Genomic DNA, 20542 nt, shown 5'->3' with positions numbered 1-20542 from the left:
TACAGCAGCATCTCTGTGCAGGACAAACGACAGTTGACGAAGAAAACATCAAAAACTTCACTCCTCTACAATACGTTGGTTTATTTGTTTAAAAGGCCAAAATGAATCGAGGGAGAATGAGAAGAGGATCGGCGAGTGCTTCACCATACAATACAGTACAGCTGATTAACCTGCAAGAGGAATTTCAAATGATACAGGCTGAAAATGTCAAATTAAAAGAAGAGGCAGAAAAATCAAGAGGAGAAGCTAAAAATTCAAAGTTTGAAACTGAAGTAGTATTGCAGGAATTACTGCATGTGGGTCTCAAACTTAAAGGAGAGAAAATGGGAAAACAACAGGCAGAAAACGAGACTGAAAACATGAAGAAAGAACTGTTGGAAGCTCAAAAAGCATTGGAGGAAGAGAAAACCACAGCACAAGAAGCCAAAAATAAATATCAAACTGCAAAGAAGGAGGCAGGAAATGTGATTCAGGAATTACAGGAGGTGCGGGAAGCTTTTGAAGAGGGAAAAAGGAAAATGCAGTTGGCAACACAAGAAGCTGCAAATGTAATGGCTGAAGCTGAAACACTAAGGAAGGAATTACTGCATGTAAAGCACCAACTTGAAGAGGAGAAAAAACGTAAACACGAGGCAGAAAATGAGATTGAAAATATGAAGAAAGAATTGTTGGAAGCTCAAAAAGTGTTGGAGGAAGAGAAAATTAAAATACAGGAAGCAAAGAAAGAAATGGAAGATACAAAGAGTTACACTCAAAACATGAAGAAGGAACTGATGAAAGTGCAAGAAGAACTTGCAGAAGAGAAAATTGAGGTGAAGGCATTCAAGAAAGAAATGACCGGCTCTGCGGTGACCAGGAAAGACTGCAAAGACGCACTTAAAGAAATACGAAAGCACAAAAAGGAAGCTAAAGAGCTCCTCAAACAGAAAGTGAAACTGGCCAAACAGCAGCTGAAAGAAAAATTTAAAGATGCCGAGGAGCAGCTCAACAAAACCTTAAAAGAACAGAAGGCAAAAGAAAAGCAAGCCGAGGACAGGAGGGGATTCTGGAGCAGACTGCTGAGAAAGAGCTGATCCAGCAGCATCGAGTTTGAGGAGATCAATAGTTTCTTCCTCCTCTCTCCACCTTTCTTTCACCCCATCCTTCTTCTTGGGACGTTTGTTTGTTTTTTTAAAAACTCTAATCTAAATACATGTACTGAAATACACAAATAAAATTGCCATAACTTGACCTCATGTTGCCTGCTTCTTTTCTTGTGTGTCTGTGGATGTAAAACAGTAACACACTTTCTGCTCTGTGTCTTTAATTGTAAATAAATGCAATATGCTTTCATTTTAAAATGCAGTGCAAAAAACTTCTGCTCTAAATCTTTTTTTTTAGCAAAAAGCTTTTTTTTTGCCTGTTGTGGAAGTTTTCCATTTAAATAAAGCCTGCAGACGAGCGGTGAGCGGTAGCTAACATTCCGCATGACCGCGGGACAGACGGTCAGCAGAGTCTCCCTGAGCCTAGCATGGCTCTCAGTTAAATACCTTCTCCAGGAACAAAAGGCAGTACACAGCTGTTTCACACCTTAAGGTTCACACTCCCTTGCTACCTCCCAGAGTCCTCGAAGACACAAAAGACTCTTCCTGTGGAGTTGTCTGCTTCCCCCAACTTCCTTACTAGACAACCACCATTTGTCTTACTGTATGAGTGTGAGACATGTTAAGTATAACAGACAGACAGACTTCTCAGATAAGAGGAGCAAAGAAAAACTGAAGAACAATATTCACCTTATGTTTAATTTCTACCTTCATTAAAGAGACTCAGAGAAATTTTGAGGTTAGATAAATAACTTGTAACCAGGTACATATCTGAAAATTTCTTTTGTGTAATGTATTTTCTTATTTTTGTTGCATGAAGAATCTGTGTATGTGGACACTCACTATTTGCCCTCTTTTTCAGATCCTCACGTGTGTCCTTTACAAGCAGAGACTCACTGATAAACGACTCTGTTACCAGTTCTAGGGCTGACGCACCCACCCACATCCCCACACCCGGTGTATCCTTTATAGGTATGCAAGTTTCTAAATGAAATAAATCACATTGACCTTAAAAATGTGGTTAATCTTAACCAAAATCCTCAGTTATGGGAAAATGAACTGGAAATGCAAGTTGTGCAACTTCACAACCACAAAAAGATTAGACCTGCTGAAACACGTCAGGCTAATACATGGGCATTTTGGTCGAGTCCACTCCATACCCTGCCTTCATGCAGATTGCCCTTGCACTGTCAAGACATGGGGTGCATTAAGGACACATTTGTCAAGGCATCATTCACAGTCATCCCAGCCAGGCAACATCCTTTCATTCACGTGCATTGTCTGTAATTCATGCTCTTTTGACAGTGAGAGGCAGTTTTTTGAACATCTTGTGGCCATCTAAAAAAGTTTGAAACTGTGCCATGTGTTTTTGAGGGTTGTGATTATAAGGTTAACAAATACACAACATTCCACAGCCACAAGAGTAGAAAACACAACCCACATTCCTTGGAAGATTTCAAGACTAATGTTCTTCATCAATACCAAAAGAACCCGGATGAAGAATGTGACATTGTTGACGATGACAATGAATGTGGCTCAGTCCTTGAGGAGGATGAGGACTTAAACAAAATTATTACTAAGAAAGTGGGGCTACTCCTGAAAATGGAGAGCATTTTCAGTGTCTCCAATTCATGCATTGACGAACTAGTAGAGGAACTTCATTTCCTTACAGCATCTGCATCTGGTCCCGTCATTAAAGAAATAATTCTGAGCACTTTGAGAAAACATGGCTGTACATTGGAAGACTCAGTGATTTCAGAACTGGTCAAAGACCTTTGCCGGCTAAGCCCTGTCTGTGCTGCTTTAAGAGTGGAAGGGCCTTTAAGCAGTCAGTTCAGGAGAGAGCAATTTAGAAAGGAGCATCTCTCATTGACTGAACCTGTTGAGGACATACTTGATAGTACAGATAATAAAACTTTTCAGTATATACCAATCCTCCCATTATTATCTCAACTTGTGGACAACAGAGACATTCAAAACACAATATTACAAAACAAAAGGCCATCTGATGTCTCTTCAGAATACAAATCATTTAATGATGGATCTTTACTAAGAGAAAACAGCTTTTTATGTGAAGACGAACTTAAACTCCCACTCATCCTTTAAATAGATGACTTTGAGATATGCAACCCTCTGGGAACATCCCGCAAGAAGCATAAAGTCACAGCTGTGTATTGGGTGTTTGCAGACATACCTGCCACATTGAGATCTACACTGACTTCCATTTACTTAACCATTTTATGCAAGGCAAATGATGTCAACCAGTTTGGCTATGCAAAAGTTTTGGACCCACTGCTCAAAGATTTGAAGTCCTTTGAAGATAATGGTATTTTTGTTTCAAGTCTGGGCAAAGTGGTCAAGGGCACTGTACTTGCTGTAGTCGCTGACAATCTTGGCGCTCACTCAATAGGCAGGTTTGTTGAAAGCTTTTCAGCTTCACATTTCTGTCGAAAGGTCACAGATCCAGGAGCATGAAGTAGGAGAAGGACTGTTTCCTCTACGGACTAAGTCATCCATGTCAAAGCAGCACTGTCTGATCCTGCAGAAGCTCACCACTGTGGAGTTAAAAGACAGTGTCCAATCTCAGACAGACTCAGTCACTTTCATGCTACATCAGGTTATCCCCCAGATGCTTTGCATGATTTGCTTGAAGGGATTGTACCTGTTGAAATTTCACTCTGTCTTGATGTGTTAATCAGGAAGAAATACATATCTCTTGAGCAGCTCAACCGTTCCATCCGTTGCTTTCCTTACAAATGGAGTGACAAAACAAACTGTACACAACCCATTGCCCCAAATTTCACAGCGCGAAAAAGTGTAGGAGGTAATGCACACGAAAACTGGTGTTTGTTGAGAATGATACCACTCATGATTGGTGACAAAGTACCAGAAGATGAGCCTGCTTGGGAGGTTTTGATGACCCTGAAAGATGTTGTTGAGCTTGTCATGGCTCCTCTCCACACAGATCACACAATAGGATACATGCAAAGTAAGATCTCAGAACACCATTACAGATATTTAGAAGTGTTCCCAGAGGAGAAACTGAGACCAAAACATCACTTTCTCGAGCACTATCCTTTGCTTACAACTGTTTACTAGGGGTTCAACGATACACAAAATTCACGGTTCGGTTCGGTTCGATACTTTGGTGTCACGGTTCGATATTTTTTCGATACAAAAAAAATGTTCATGCATTTTTAATTTGTCATTTATTAAATTTTCACGGCACATTCCGCACCACATCTCTGTGCGTTCATCATTTGTTTGAAGCCAGCTCACCTCCTGCAACTACTTTTCCGAGAATACGCGCTTCTTTTGTGGTTTGGACTCCTGACATTTCTTTGGAGGTGGAGGAACACCAAAGTAATTGCTTAAAGGAGCTTCTTCGACATCTTTAAGAGTTCTAAACAAATGTCTGTCCTCCTGAAAATCTTATGTACGCAAACACGCGTTGCAACTTCCTTATCTTGTGCGCATTTTTTATTTTGACAGCGAATGCGCACCTGCGGACCACTTATGTGCAGCCCTGGTTATTTAGCTCGTCATATTGCAGCCACAGAAATTCTTTTGTCCATGAAACCATAAAGCTGCACTTTCTTTTTGCCTTATAGTCTGATTTGTCATAACTTTTCCGTTTTGTGGTAAGCTTTTCTTTGGCTGTCACTTCTTCACCCTGACCTGTCTTATTTGGCTCAGCAGAACTAAAATATATATCCTTCTGCTTTTACACACGCACTCACATAATGCTCAGCGATCCTCTGCGTGATCAACCTCTCACATGTTTAAGCTGCCAGAGATTTCACTTGTCATGTTTGCATAGTAAGCTAACGATGTCAGAGGAATTGGTGCGCAAATTATCGTCACTCACCAATCAGTGCTGTCGCTCTCTATACATAGTTCGCGCGATTGCAAAGTGAAAGCAAAAAACAAGCGCAAATTCAAACGCGATTTCAATATGTCACTGTGGAATACACCAGGCACAGACACACGCACACACAGGTAGGTACAGCCAACTTCCACATTTATTCAAGTGTTGTTGTTTTGACAGCTGACTCAGTCACACAGTCTGACAGCTCACGAGCCCAGCTGATCTCTCTTCTGGCCGCTCCTCCTCGTCTCACTATAAACACAGCGGAGGGAGACCATCATCAGTCCATAAACAACATCAGCTGTTCTTACCGGCCTCGCAGCGCCGCCCTGTTGAGCCTTCCGCTCCACTCCTCCCCTGCAGCTGCGCCCGGGGCCACGCCTCCGCCACAGTCACATATTGACAGTGGCTCACCGATGCCAATGACATAATTACCCGGCTACATTTCCGAAAGAATGCAAAAGCATTGACATATATTTTTCCTTCCTACGATAGGCCGACGGGCAGGGCAGAGATAGATTTTGGTAGCCCGACTGGAAAAATTTTGCGAGCCCTGTATCTGATTGAGGAATCACTCATCTTTGGAAAAGAGAGTTTATTACAGAGAAATGTCCCTTTCCAAAATAAAAGCTATACTATACGCTTCTTCTGGGCTATATTCTCAGCAGCATATTAAACATATCAGGTCCCCATAAGGAGAATCCTGTGCTAACGGCTGTCTAAATGACTCGGGTAAAGTTTGTAGCATGCGTGCTTGTTGTTTTTGTCGGCTTCCACTTGTCTTTGCACTAGGATGATGTCGGAGTAAATGTGCAGTCATATTTGTTGTGTTCCCACTAGTGCTTTCAGGTTAATCTCGTTGAAATGACGTTAACGCCACAACACGGCAAATCTCCGTTAACGAGCTACCGCGGATCGCCCTGAGCGTGGGGCTGGACGGCCAACACGTTAACGAGCTAACTGCGCTAACACACTAGCTCCCACCCATGTAATTGAGCATTGCGTGGCACATCCAACATACTGTTTTACTTTAGTCCATGACGCGCTTACCTTCAGGGTCATACGTCACATGAAAACCAAAATAGTTCCAAACGCCAGATCTGAATGAGGATGGGGGAGGTTCAATTTGCCATGTTGCAAGGAGAGCTTAACTTCTGTCTCGCTAGCTTGCCCTGCGCTCAGTGAATCTGCACTCGACTACTCCGCCTAGGCTGCACTGTCGAGTGCAGCTTGCCCTGTGCTCAGTGAATCTGCACTCGACTGCTCCGCCTAGGCTGCACTGTCGAGTGCAGATCCACTGAGCGCTCAACACAGACAGCATCGTCAGAAGGAAAGTTGATAAAATAAATTAAAAATTTTGTATTGTTCGATACATATGCGTACCGAACTGCACTGTATCGAACGGTTCAATATCGATACGAATATCGTTGCACCCCTACTGTTTATGGGCCACTTGTACATTTCTGGACTATGCGATTTGAAGCCAAACATCGATTCTTTAAACGGATTGTGAGGCAGACTGGGTGTAGAAACATCCTCATGACAATGGCGAGAAAACACCAATCGATGATTGCATATCATACCCACGATTACAACCACCAAAGGCCAGCACTGTCAGTGTCCCAGAAGACTCAAGTGGCAGTCGATGTTCTAAAAGACAGCATTAAGGAGTCCCTTGCAAGGAAGTTCCCCAGGGAAGACTTTGTGAACATGACGAATAAAGCAACCATTTTAGGCACAGACTATAATATTGGCATGATGCTGCCGTTTGGCTCAACAGGAGGCCTACCTGACTTTGCAGAAATCCATCAAATAGTCATTGTGCACAGAACTCCTGTGTTTGTTCTGAAGTTGCTTAGAGGCTGGTACTGTGAACACCTGAGGAGTTTCAAAGTAGAGCCCACAGGAGAGACAGAAATCCTTAAACATTCTGAACTGAAAGAAACATGGCTGCATACAATATAGCAGATGGCCGTATGGTGTCCCTTAAACACTTCATTTGCACATCAGAGTAAGTGTAATGGGTTGATTATTTCTGTTATATCAAATGTTTGTGCACTTATTGAAATTATTGAAAAAATATATTATTTTACCAACAACTTTATGGGCAGGCATCCTGTCTTATTTGTTTATTGTAATGTTTATTTAACAGGAACAATACATATAACTTTGAAAAAGAAAATAGAAGCATGTGATGCACACTTAACCCTCCTCTATTCTTCTTCCCTTATCTCCCTCTTCTTAAAATGACAATCAAAAATTATTTATCCAAAATTCTACTGAACTAAATCTCTGCTTTTATTTCTCTGGCAGAAGATAATGAAGAAAATATATGCAACTATTAATAACCTGTCTCAATATCTTTTCTTTCTCTGTCTCTACAGCTGAGGAAACACAAACCAAACAACAATGGCAGTTCAGTTAAGAGTCGTTTTAGAAGAACACAGCATTCAAAAGTTGACACTTCCAACAGGAATTCCTAATACAGTGGATGGGGATACATGGGGAATTTGGACTGCTATACAAGACAAAGACTTTGACAATCAGTTTTTCAGTGTCATCTCAACTGCTGACTTGTATGACAAGGCCACTGTTAATGTGATCCTTAAAGAGCCAGTAATCACCCTTGACTTACAACCAGTATGTGAATCAGGATCATCGTCTGCATTGAACTCTTCGACTTCAGTGAGCACCCATCCTGCAAGTACTACTGAAACGGACACCTGCCCTGCCAATCATGATGCACCCTCACAGGTGTCTGACTGCGCATCGTCAAGTTCCAGTGACACCATCATTCTCCCTGATTCATGTCGCCCTGCTGCGTGGCCAGTGCCATTTCAAGTACCGGAGTTTTCCCGAGACATACAACTAATCCTCGCTGAGGCAAACAACTCATATCGCAACACTGGAAGACCTTTCATGGATGCCAGTGTTAAATCAGCAACAATGCAAGACCTTGCAAAAGTAATTTTTTCGTACACTGCTTACCCAACCAATCAGCAGATCCTCTCAGTGGCTGAAGCCTTGGTTTCAAAGTTTCCGTGTCTTAGCCAGGATCATTTGCCGGCTTATATGGCTGGCAGCAGCGCAGAAAAAACAAGATGCACAATTACCGTGCCAAGCTAAGATCTCGAAAATTTTCTTACCCGGAAATTGAAATTAATGCCTTAAAAAGGAAGCATCCAGCTGATGCAGTGCCATCAAAGAATGTAAAAAAGCCAAAAAAAAGCAGAGGTTAATTATCTCCCTCCGCATCCTACTGGAGAAACCCAAGAGACACTGGAGAAAGAGAGGCTTGAATTAATTTATGAAATAACAAAGAAAAACAACGCAAAGATAATTGCAGATAAAATGAATAAAACGTTCTCTAGCCGAAGACTTGGAGTGGTCAGCCTCTGCCCCTCTGTGGGTGAGTTAAAAGAAAGGTGGCCAGCATTATTCACTGAGGCTCAGGTGAGTATGTGTGATAACTATTCCTATCCACCAAAAAACAAATGTCAAACAAATGTCAACAAATTGAAATGTCATTTTTTTTGTCCCCTTACTTCTTAGCTCATCGAAGAGTTCAGACGCATCACCACAGTTTCTTTGGTGGAGACATTCATGCTGAAACTTGATGAGTACACACCAGGTCTTTTGCAGCTTATGCCTGCCAAAGGAGGAGCTGCTGGTTCCAAGATGAGACCTCTGCTGGACACTTTGAATGACCTATGTTATTTGACTTTTTTCACAAATATGTAATTATGGAGGGCTGCAGTGGGTAGCAAGAAGGTCCTGGGTTCAAATCCCGGCCCAGGGTCTTTATGCATGGAGTTTGCATGTTCTCCCTGTGCATGTGTGCGTTCCCCCCGGGTACTCCAACTTCCTCCCACAGTCAGAAAGCATGGCTGTTAGGATAATTGGTTTCTCCAAATTGTCCTTAGGTTTGAGTGTGTGCGTGCATGGTTGTTTATCCTGTCTGTCTCTATGTTTCCTTGTGATTGACTGTCCAGGGTGTACCCAGCCTCTCACCTGTTGAAAGCTGGAGAGAGGCATCAGCCATGTTTTTGTTTTTAAGTAATTCAGTCTTAATGTAAGTAAAGCACTCGACTTAGTCTTTTCACTAAGTTGTATCTCCCTACAGACACAGAGCATTGAGAAGAAAAGGGATCTCCTTATCTGCTGCCTCATTAGCTACCTCGGGGAAAGACAAGAAGATCTTTTTCATGACTGCCAGGTTTGTCATATTGATAACAGTTTACTTATTAACTCAAGGGATCCTAATGTTCTTCTCTCCTGTCCTTTCCTATCCCCTGTTCTCCCCTTCTCCATTCATCTTCTGTCCGCTCCCCTCTTTAGATCAACTGAAATATATTGAAAAAGCATCTTAAATAAAATAAAACGTGTGCATGCTTTTTGTTTCTTTCTTTTTAACACGTAGGAATGTGAGGATTACACAGACAATATGATGAAGGTGATCGTGATCCACATCATGGCTGAGGAGGATCCATCAGATGTGTCCATTGTGTGACTTGGGAAACCAAGTGATGGAGGGATGTGGAAGCCGAACAAAGGCATGTGTACTGCTGATGGGACTGATATATGCCCTCAACCTCGAATATCCGAAGGAGCTGAAGAACACATTTGACACTTTTCAAAAACTGTTTTTGGAACTTGACGGGGCGAAACTACTGAACAAGGTCCACGGCCTCAAAAATAAGCTTATGCAATGCATACACCTTTCCCCTCTTGTTCCCAGAGGACATAGCTTGATGGAGCTGTATTTTTCTTCTGACAGCAAGCACAGAAACTATTGAATGTTGGTGTTAGTGTTCTGTTCTATCTATCCATATATATGTTTGATAATGTACATGCACAGAAACAACCTTGTAGAGTTTCTGTATGTGCTTTTGGCTTTTAAAATGGACTGAGTGGCCTTTGAAAGTGTTGTCTGCATTAGCCGTTGTGTTGCACTTTATTCTGTATTTTTATGGAATAAAAACATTGAGATGAGGAACCATTTGAATATCTTTTTTGGGGGGTACATTTTACCTTATATGAATAGGTAATGTTTATCAACTGATAATAATTAAATTTTATTACTAATTATCAGGTATTACCAACTAGCAAACAAGAGATAATTTTACCTCATTTCAATGAGTAAGTAGCTGTTGAATGTATACATAAATATGGGGTAAATTTTACCCAATTTAATTAAGTATTTCATAGCTTTTTATTGAAGTTATTTTATACACAATATATTGAACTAAATCTACCCCAAAAAAGTCAATGCAAATTGTTACCTCAGATTTATTGGGTAGATTCTATAGATGACTTCTTACAGTGTATGTAATTAAACTGAGATGTTTCCTTTAACCTCAGCAGAAATGGGAGTCAGTCCATGGTCACATCACAGCTTTCTGAGACAGATTCAGGGGAGTACACTCTGACCTGTGAATCTAACAATGCCACCATTTCCACAACTGTGATTCTTCATGTAATGAGTGAGTAACAGCTTCTCATCTTCTTTCTTCTACAATACTCAAACAAACTCTGTTTGATCATAAATGAGTGATAATAAAATGAATTTAATTGTTTTCTTTGATGTTGTTTAGAACGTCCAACAAAACCACAGCTGATGCTCGATGATGTTGACGTGTCAGATACTTCCCCGCTTTTTAAGTGCATCTCTGAGGGTTTCCCAAATCCCAGAATCAAATGGTCTGGGTAAGATGCTTTAGAATAGCAGCACTTCTTAATGTCTGACTTCAGATTAAATCATTTAGAGGGATACTTTCACAAGCTTTGGTAATAATGTTTTTCATAGACACACCAACCTGAAAAATATGGGTATTAGACAAGGTTTGATAATAATATATGTCAGAGACACAGCGCTCTAAAAATATCGTTTTACACGACTAACAATGGGTTTTTTTCTCTGTTTGAACAATAACAAGGATGGACAATGGAGTTTTAAGGGTAGTGACGGAAGGACAGAGAACACAATATCAAGCACTGAATATTATAATAGAGGAATGATGTGCTGTGCAACCAATGCTGAAGGACGAGAGTGCTCCCAACTGTATGACTACGGTAACTGGATTTAAATGAACTAATAACAAATTTAATACATCCATAAATTATTACAGGAGTTAATTTGAGTAAAATTTGGTTCAAATACTTGAAGTGAAAGTAACAAAACTGAGATTCACTAACTAATCTCAGAGAAGCAAATCACAAATGTTGACCACGGTATATCTTTCTGACTTGAGGCCCTGATGTATGTTTCAGACTTACAGAGCAGTGTAATGACCAAAGATGAGGTATCTAATGTCACCCTGAGCGAAGGTCAGTCGTTACAGGATTCAGTCTGAGATCACCTGTGTGGGAGAAAGGAGGAAAACACCTCCATGTCAGGACATTATCATGTAAACCAGAGAAGGAGGAGGCGGTACAGTAATGTCCTGTAATCAGGGAGAGTTTCCTTAAACTTTCTTGTTATGTTTGTCAGAAAACTGACCGACCTCTTTAATATTCCTCAGTCTGAGACACAAAGTACTTCATTGATAATCATCCTCACAAATAAAATCTGGGCCAAAGTGTATCATGTTATCTCTCCTGTAACATTTATCTCCAAAAAAAAAAAAGTCTGTACAACTAGATAAGTGTAGACAAAAAAACCTTTTCATGAGCAATTCAGTTGAAGTCCAGCACACTATGTGCTCAGTGCTGGGATATTGCTTGAATTACAAGATTTCAGTCAGGAAGCCTATTGGCAGCATCTATGCATCTTCCTATGTTACCTCAGAAAGATCTTCCTGATTGAGGATTCCAACAGGAAGCAAAACAGTTCCATTTAGGAGGGACAGAGAGGCACCCTGGGATAATTCCCCATCGCCCGGCAGACAGTTTTGTGTGATCAGGTAAGGCCAATATTTCAACCCTGTTTGCATTCATCTGTGGTCTTTTCCTGTGTTTCTAGTTGGAGGTGCTGTATTTCACCCGTGAAGGCAGTTTACCTATTCGATGTATGGAGTAAGTTACATTACCAGTACTTTCTTAACATGACCTCACTTTTATAGCTAAAGGTAAGTTGAGTCCTGTTATTCTGCTTGTGTGTGGATCACTTTGTGCAGATAAGGAGCATTCTTTCTCAAGCCAGTTTCGCTCTCCTGGCTCCCAAGTCTGTGCACCACCAGAGCTCAGTGAAAAGACTTCTTTTCTTAAGGACACATTTATGTTGAGTTTCCTCTTTTTCCCTGACCTTTTTTTTCTTTTTAATAATAGTTTGAATAATTGTTTAAACTAAAGATTCAGTTTTCTATCTCTCCAGCTGTTCTGCTGCTGTGTGCTGTTGGGCTGCTCTGCTCTGATGATGTGAAGACTCCAGTCTGTGTATCCAGTCATGAGGTAAGAGCTGTTTTAAATAAACACTGAATTCTTTGATAAGCCCCTGTTGAACAGTCATAACTCACATTGATATAGTATGGGATTGATCTAGTAATCAGTGATTATTTTACAGTTTCCTAATAAAGAGGAATTAAATGTTGGCTCTTGTTTTTCAGGCAGCATGTTTGCTACCAGCTGATTATCTGAATCCATCTGGTCCCATCAGTAAAGTTTTGGCTGTGGGTAAGTGTCAGAGGATTTTTGTTTTTAAAGGTTTTATTATTCATATAATAATCAGCTAAGAGTGTTTATATTTCTGTCTTGTACTCAAACAGCTGCATATTTTAACTGCTGGCTCTCTACTCTATAACGGAAACTGTTTGCCTTCTTATTAAATGTCAGCAGCAGGAAACCGCCACCCAAGAGTAAGAAACGACCTTGTGGAGGATACAAAGTTCTTGAGAAATCACACCTGCTTGCTTGACAAGATAAGCATGATATTTCCTTTTTTGTATGCTTCCTGCTGTGTATAAATAAAGGCAGCGAGCTGCTCCACGGGTGTGAATCTCTGTTGAGGTTTCACCCGTGCACGTTAAACTGCTGAAGTGTCTGAGTGTTATTTCATTACATCTGAGTGCTTGATAAAAGAATCTCTAACAGTGAGAAACTCATCATCTCCCTGGAGGGCCTCTCTGAATCTCTTGTCTGCCACTGGATCAGAGGAGAAGACCGAGTAATGACAGCGTAAGTGACCGTCTGTGTTTCTGTTTGGGTGCTTTATATTTCTATGTATTTAAACTGAGATGTTTCCTTTAACCTCAGCAGAAATGGGAGTCAGTCCATGGTCACATCACAGCTTTCTGAGACAGATTCAGGGGAGTACACTCTGACCTGTGAATCCAACAATGTCACCATGTTCTCCACGACTGTGATTCTTCATGTAATGAGTGAGTAACAGCTTCTCACCTTATTTCTTCTACAATACTCAAACAATCTCTGTTTGATGATCGATGAGTGACAATACAATTAATTTAACTGTTTTCTTTGATGTTGTTTAGAACGTCCAACAAAACCACAGCTGATGCTTGATGGTGTTGACGTGTCTGATACTTCTCCCCGTTTTAAGTGTGTCTCTGTGGGTTTCCCAAATCCCACAATTACCTGGTCTGGGTAAGATGTTGTCTTTTACATTTGTATGCAAACTTTAGAATAGCAACACTTCTTCTGTCTCATTTTAGACTGGATCATTTAGAGGGACACTTTGTTGGGATCTGTGGTTAGGATAGGGTATCAGACAGCACAAGAAAACAGCAGGTAAGTTGGGGGAGGGGGGTTTCTCATGGAAAAGTGGAACATTCACATAAGCAAAGGAGCCAGGCTTCACTGTTTGTAGTTCAACTATCCAGCAAAAGAGTCTGCCACTATCTTACGTACGGCTACAAATGAGGATATCAGGAACATGTATGTGATTTTTCGCACAGAGGGCAGCAACACGAGACGAGTACCACACCTGCAAAAAAAAACACCACCACCCCCAAACCCAACTCCCACCACCACACACATACAGATAGTTAAGAAGAGAGAGTGAGTGTGCAAGAAGAAAGAAAGTGGTCAAGACTGAGGGACTATGACAGTTTCCCACCACTAATAATGTGATTTTTCTCTGTTTGAACAGAAACAAGAATAGTGATGAGGCAAAGATGTTTAAGGGAAGTGACGGAAGGAAAGAGAGCAAAGTATCAAGCACTGAATATTATAATACAGGAATGATGTGCTGTGCAACCAATACTGAAGGACAAGAGTGCTCCCAACTGTATGACTATGGTAACTGGTTAGAAATTAATTAATAAGATGTTAAATAACTCCACAAAGAACGTGTCCATATATTGTTACAGGAGTTAATTTGAGTAAAATTTGGTTCAAATAACTTCACTTCAAGAAGATCCAGAGATTCACTAACTAATCTCCGAAAAGCAAATATTTCTTACTTGAGGCCCTGATGTGTGTTTCAGACTTACAGAGCAGCGTAATGAACAAAGATGAGGTATCTACTGTCACCCTGAGCGAAGGTCAGTCTCTGCTGCTTCGCTGCAGAGTTACAGGATACAGTCTGAGATCACCTGTGTGGGAGAAAGGAGGAAAACAGCTCAATGCCAGGACATTTTCATGTACACCAGAGAAGAAGGAGGAGGTACAGTAATGTCCTGTAATCAGGGAGAGTTTCCTTAAACTTTCTTGTTATGTTTGTCTGAAAACTGACCAACCTTTTTAATATTCCTCAGTCTGAGACACAAAGTACTTCACTGATAATCATCCTGCAAATGATCATTATTATGGGGTTTTTCTTCCAGATGTGCATTAAAAATGACTCACATTTCGGTGTTCAGATGGCCTACCTGTCCATCAGATCAGTGAGAGAGGAGCACAGCGGCACATACTGGGCTAAAAACACCACAGCACTTTACAGGAAGGGCCAGAGTCGTCTCTATTTTTTGAGGCGACTGAGGTCCTTCAACATCTGCCAGAAAATGCTGAGGATTTTCTATGAGTCTGTGGTGGCCAGTGCGATCCTCTATGCTGTTGCATGCTGGGGGAGCAGGCTGAGGGTCGCAGATGCCAACAGACTTAATAAACTGATCCGTAAGGCCAGCAATGTTGTGGGGATGGAGCTGGACTCCCTCAAGGTGGTGTCGGAGAGGCGGATGCTGTCCAAGATAAAGACAATGTTGGATAACACCTCCCACCCACTCCATGACATGTTGGTCAGTCACAGGAGCTCGTTCAGTGAGAGACTGAGATTACCGAAAAGCACCACTGAACGACACAGGAAATCATTCCTGCCTGTGGCCATCTCCCTGTACAACGCATCCACTTAACACACTGTTTGCTGCTACAACTACACATGTTTCTTTTCCAAATATTTATTTATAAGTGACTTATGTATGTATGTATGTATATATATGTATATATTGTACTATTCTTAGTTAGCGTATTGTCTGTCTTGTCTTAATGTTGGTTTAAAATGGAGCACTGTAACAAAAAATAATTTCCCCCAGGGATCAATAAAGTATTCTGATTCTGATTCTGATTCTGATTCATACACCTGCACGAATGCAAATAAAAACTCAAAGTCTGTTCATGTTAATGTCTCAGGTCAGTAGACTTCATTTCATGTCATTATTATTTGAAACTGTTCCCACTGAATAAATCTGGTTTATTCTTGTGTTTCCTCAGATGAAGGTTTCCTCTCTGCACAGCTGGATGAGACCAAGATCATATCAGCTCAGGAGGCATCCAGCACCTGCTTGCAGGCCACTGTTTCCTACCATCCTGTTCTCCAGTACTGTTCCTGGGAGACTCCTGACAAAAACAGGACTAAATGTGTCAGGGAGACATGGGTAACACAGCACAGGTACTTCAATGACGCAAACTGTCATCATGTGGAAGTGTAAAATTATCCATTCATTCACGTTTTTCATGAGCAGCGACAGAGAACTATGCTGTCTGGTGTAATCATGTGATATGAGGACTGTAATGAACTGTTTCTCAGGACTGTGAAGCTTTGTGATCCACTCATATCAGGAGATTATAAATTACACCTGGAGGCTGGAGGACAAAAGGAAACAAAGACCATATCAGTGTGTGTTGTAGGTGGGTTAATGTAACCTTTGTTACAGTTTTATTATTACTTAAATTTAATTATCATTTATATTTAAAATGTGAGATTGTTTGAGATCATCTGATTTTTGTTCCAGATGAACCAAAGTTCAACTTCTTGTTTAATAAGGATGATGGTACCCTCAACCTTGAGACTGTCAGTCTGGTGCCAGCAAACTATACCTGGATGTTTTGCTCTGAGTTCAATCACAGGTATGATTACCTGCACAGCCGTTCAGCTCAGAGAGCATTTTAGCTCTGATTATTTAAACTCCTTTTATTTTGTTTCACTGCAGCTGTGAAACAGACTCATCCTGGGATGAGGTCCCAAATGCATTTAAAGCAGACTCTGATGTTTCCTGCAACAAGCCGATCAAGAGCTCAGTGAGACGAGAGCTCGGGGATGGACATCATTTAAAGTTTTGTCTGACAAACTCAGTTGGCTCCTGGTGCCAAAGTTACCACATAATCATCCCACCTACAGTCCAGTACTCTATAGGTAATAAAGAGTATTTGCATCAGAAAATATTTGATGAAATTCATTTAAAGCTGTCATGCGCACATTGTCGTTTGTAGGTAAACAACCTCAGGATATCATATTCCTGCTGAAAGCAGGCAATATAACTCTCTTTCTCGTTCTGGTAGTAGTCAGCACAGTGCTCATATTCTTCATCAAAAAGAAGGTAAATATATTCAGCTTTTTTAACAAACACAAATAGAAGAGGGCACCAAGTCATTTGTCTTTGCAATATAAACCTCAGTATCAGCCTTCGAGGGAGATTAATTGAATCTTTCATGGTTTTTGTTTGTTTCATAAGAGTTTGGTATCTCTGTCACAGTAATGTATTTGTGTAGCACTTTTTAAAACACAGTTATAAAGTGTTTCGCACTCAGGATAAAGCTGTCATATCCAACAATGGTCATGTTTTCAGAAGACTGTGTTCAGTTTTTAAAAGGTTTATTTTACAGAATTTCAGATCAACGGGGGAGAGTCTGGAGCTACAAGAGTCTCGGGTGAGTGTGTGTTCACCGAACGAGAACGGTCTTCTGCTAGAGAAAAACAGGTGAGAGATATTTTATTGGGATGAGGATTTGAGGTTTTACTTGAATATTTTTCCAGAGTAGCTGGAGGAGTAAGTAGAAGGCCAGAGTCTAAGGATTCACTGGACCTGGTAGAGGACCCGAGCTTGAAGGATAAACCGCCCGCAGGGGCGTGCTGGGTGTTTTTATATATAAAAACACCCAGCACGCCCCTGCGGGCGGTTTATCCTTCAAGCTCGGGTCCTCTACCAGAGGCCTGGGAGCTTGAGGGTCCTGCGCAGTATCTTAGCTGTTCCCAGGACTGCGCTCTTCTGGACAGAGATCTCCGATGTTATTCCCGGGATCTGCTGGAGCCACTCGCCTAGCTTGGGAGTCACCGCACCTAGTGCTCCGATTACCACGGGGACCACCGTTACCTTCACCCTCCACATCCTCTCGAGCTCTTCTCTGAGCCCTTGGTATTTCTCCAGCTTCTCGTGTTCCTTCTTCCTGATATTGCTGTCATTCGGAACCGCTACATCGATCACTACGGCCGTCTTCTTCTGTTTGTCTACCACCACTATGTCCGGTTGGTTAGCCACCACCATTTTGTCCGTCTGTATCTGGAAGTCCCACAGGATCTTAGCTCGGTCATTCTCCACCACCCTTGGGGACGTCTCCCATTTTGACCTCGGGACTTCCAGGTTATACTCGGCACAGATGTTCCTGTACACTATGCCGGCCACTTGGTTATGGCGTTCCATGTATGCCTTGCCTGCTAGCATCTTTCACCCTGCTGTTATGTGCTGGATTGTCTCTGGGGCATCTTTACACAGCCTGCACCTGGGGTCTTGCCTGGTGTGATAGACCCCAGCCTCTATGGAACTTGTCCTCAGAGCTTGTTCTTGTGCTGCCATGATTAGTGCCTCTGTGCTGTCTTTCAGTCCAGCTTTGTCCAGCCACTGGTAGGATTTCTGGATATCAGCCACCTCCTCTATCTGCCGGTGGTACATACCGTGCAGGGGCCTGTCCTTCCATGATGGTTCCTCGTCTCCCTCCTCTTTCTTGGGTTTCTGCTGCCTGAGGTATTCACTGAGCACTCGGTCAGTTGGGGCCATCTTCCCAATGTATTCTTGGATGTTCGTTGTCTCATCCTGGACTGTGGTGCTGACACTCACCAGTCCCCGGCCCCCTTCCTTCTGCTTAGCGTACAGCCTCAGGGTGCTGGACTTGGGGTGAAACCCTCCATGCATGGTAAGGAGCTTTCTTGGGGTGGCTGTAGCTCAGGTGGCAGAGCAGGTCAGCCACTAATCAGAAGGTCGGTGGTTCGATCCCAGGCTGCATCCTGGCTGCATGCCAAATGTCCTTGGGCAAGATACTAACCCCGTGTTTGCCTACTGGTGGTGGTCAGAGGGCCCGGTGGCGCCTGTGTCCGGCAGCCTCGCCTCTGTCAGTGCGCCCCAGGGCAGCTGTGGCTACAATGTAGCTTGCTATCGCCAGTGTGTGAATGGGTGAATGACTGAATGTAGTGTAAAGCGCTTTGGGGTCCTATGGACTAGAAAAGCGCTATACAAATGCAGGCCATTTACCATTCTTGTCTTTATGTCAGTGGCTTCTATCTCCTCCTTTGGCCAGCCTATTACCCCAGCAGGGTACCTGATCACGGGCAGGGCGTACGTGTTGATGGCCCGGATCTTGTTCTTACCATTCAGCTGACTCCTCAGGACTTGCCTGACCCTCTGCAGGTACTTGGTGGTTGCAGCTTTTCTAGCGGCCTCTTCATGGTTCCCATTCGCCTGCGGGATCCCCAAGTACTTGTAACTGTCCTCTATGTCTGCAATGTTGCCTTCTGGTAGTTCAATCCCCTCAGTTCTGACTACCTTCCCTCTCTTTGTTACCATCCGGCTACACTTCTCCAGTCCGAACGACATTCCAATGTCATTGCTGTATAGCCTGGTAGTGTGGATCAGTGAATCGATGTCTCGTTCACTCTTGGCATACAGCTTGATGTCATCCATGTACAGGAGGTGGCTGACAACTGCTTCGTTCCGTAGTCTGTATCCGTAGCCAGTCTTGTTAATGATCTCACTGAGGGGGTTCAGGCCTATGCAGAACAGCAGTGGAGACAGAGCATCTCCTTGGTAGATCCCGCAATTGATGGTGACTTGTGCTATGGGCTTGGAGTTGGCCTCTAGTGTTGTACGCCACATCCCCATTGAGTTCCTGATGAAGGCTCTTAGGGTCCCATTGATCTTGTACAATTCTAGGCATTCCAGTATCCAGCTGTGGGGCATTGAGTCATAGGCCTTCTTGTAATCAATCCAGGCAGTGCACAGGTTGGTCAGTCTGGTCTTGCAGTCTCGGCTGATTGTTCTGTCTACCAGTAGCTGGTGTTTTGCGCCTCTGGTATTCTTGCCAATTCCTTTCTGTGTCCCGCTCATGTATTGACCCATGTGCCTGTTCATCTTAGCCGATATGATGCCTGACAGGAGCTTCCATGTAGTACTGAGGCAGGTTATTGGTCGGTAGTTGGAGGGGACCGGTCCCTTCTTGGGGTCCTTGGGGATCAGGACCGTCCGGCCTTCAGTTAGCCATTCCGGGTGTCTCTCGTTAACTAGCAGCTGGTTCATTTGTGCTGCCAGACGCTCGTGGAGTGCAGTCAGCTTCTTCAGCCAGTAGGCGTGAACCATGCCGGGCCCTGGTGCTGTCCAACTCTTCATACTGGAGACCCTTTCTTGGATATCTGCCACTGTGATGGTTACTGGACCATATATATATATATATATATATATATATATATATATATATATATATAAGCATTATACCTGAAGTACAATATGTTTTATTCATTAAAAGAAAAGCTTGTAATCATATATTTGTGTTAATCATGTGTATGTGTCACGGGGTGGAGAGGGACAAGTTACCTAAGATATTTTTATTGTGCATGTTTGGTTGTGTTTTACTTTCTTTAATATTGTATAGTGTTGTATTCTTATGGGTTTTATTGCCTGTTTTATGGTATTCATCAGTGACTTGTCCTGGAAAGTCTCCGCCCCTCCTTGATTATGAACCCGACACACCTGTGAGGTCCCGGAGGCCAATAAGAGTGATGGGAGACGAGAGAGAAGAGACTGATGGTGGAGTGAGGACTGGGAGAGTGAACGGTATCAGGCGGTGGCGGCGGCCACAAGCCCAGACGGGCTGGTGCCGGTTGGTTTGCCACAGGAAAGCGGTGGCAGAGTTGAGAGCTCTGCCCATTCGGGAAACCGGAACAGAAACATTGATAGGGCGGCGAGACGCCGCCGGGTTTTCCCTTCTAAGGCGGCTAGAGTTGGCTAATGCAGGCACCAGCGCGGAGAGCACCAGCAGGAGGACCAGCGCGCAGAGGCACCAGCGCGCAGAGAGCGACAGTACCAGCGCAGAGAGCGACAGTACCAGCGGGGAGAGCGGAGACAGCACCAGCGGAGGCTACGAGACGGCTGTGCCGATTTCCAGTTTTAAAGAAGCGGCGGGCGGAGTTGAGAGCTCTGCCCACCCGGGGTAAGTC

At 42.8% G+C, this 20542-nt stretch overlaps 1 protein-coding gene and 1 pseudogene across 1 annotated transcript; both read left to right on the top strand.

The window, feature by feature from the left end:
• The first annotated feature begins 8301 nt into the window (after window positions 1-8301).
• LOC146625660 (uncharacterized) lies at window positions 8302-9746 on the top strand (annotated as a pseudogene).
• A 3308-nt stretch (window positions 9747-13054) lies between these two features.
• Window positions 13055-20539, top strand: LOC146625659 (receptor-type tyrosine-protein kinase FLT3-like). The gene is made up of 14 exons (XM_085362367.1): window positions 13055-13062; window positions 13141-13265; window positions 13377-13488; window positions 13994-14142; window positions 14331-14509; window positions 14706-14751; window positions 15415-15471; window positions 15553-15730; window positions 15869-15969; window positions 16074-16188; window positions 16272-16474; window positions 16552-16658; window positions 16945-16989; window positions 20042-20539. The coding sequence occupies exons 1-14, from the start codon at window positions 13055-13057 to the stop codon at window positions 20537-20539; spliced, it is 1923 nt and encodes a 640-aa protein (XP_085218493.1).
• Window positions 20540-20542: the final 3 nt, after the last annotated feature.

This window comes from Diplotaxodon limnothrissa, linkage group LG9, assembly GCF_057381915.1.
Source record: "Diplotaxodon limnothrissa isolate DT_005_m linkage group LG9, D_limnothrissa_male_GT1.1, whole genome shotgun sequence".
NCBI classification, from domain to species: domain Eukaryota; kingdom Metazoa; phylum Chordata; class Actinopteri; order Cichliformes; family Cichlidae; genus Diplotaxodon; species Diplotaxodon limnothrissa.
This window is presented reverse-complemented; position numbering and strand designations above follow the sequence as displayed.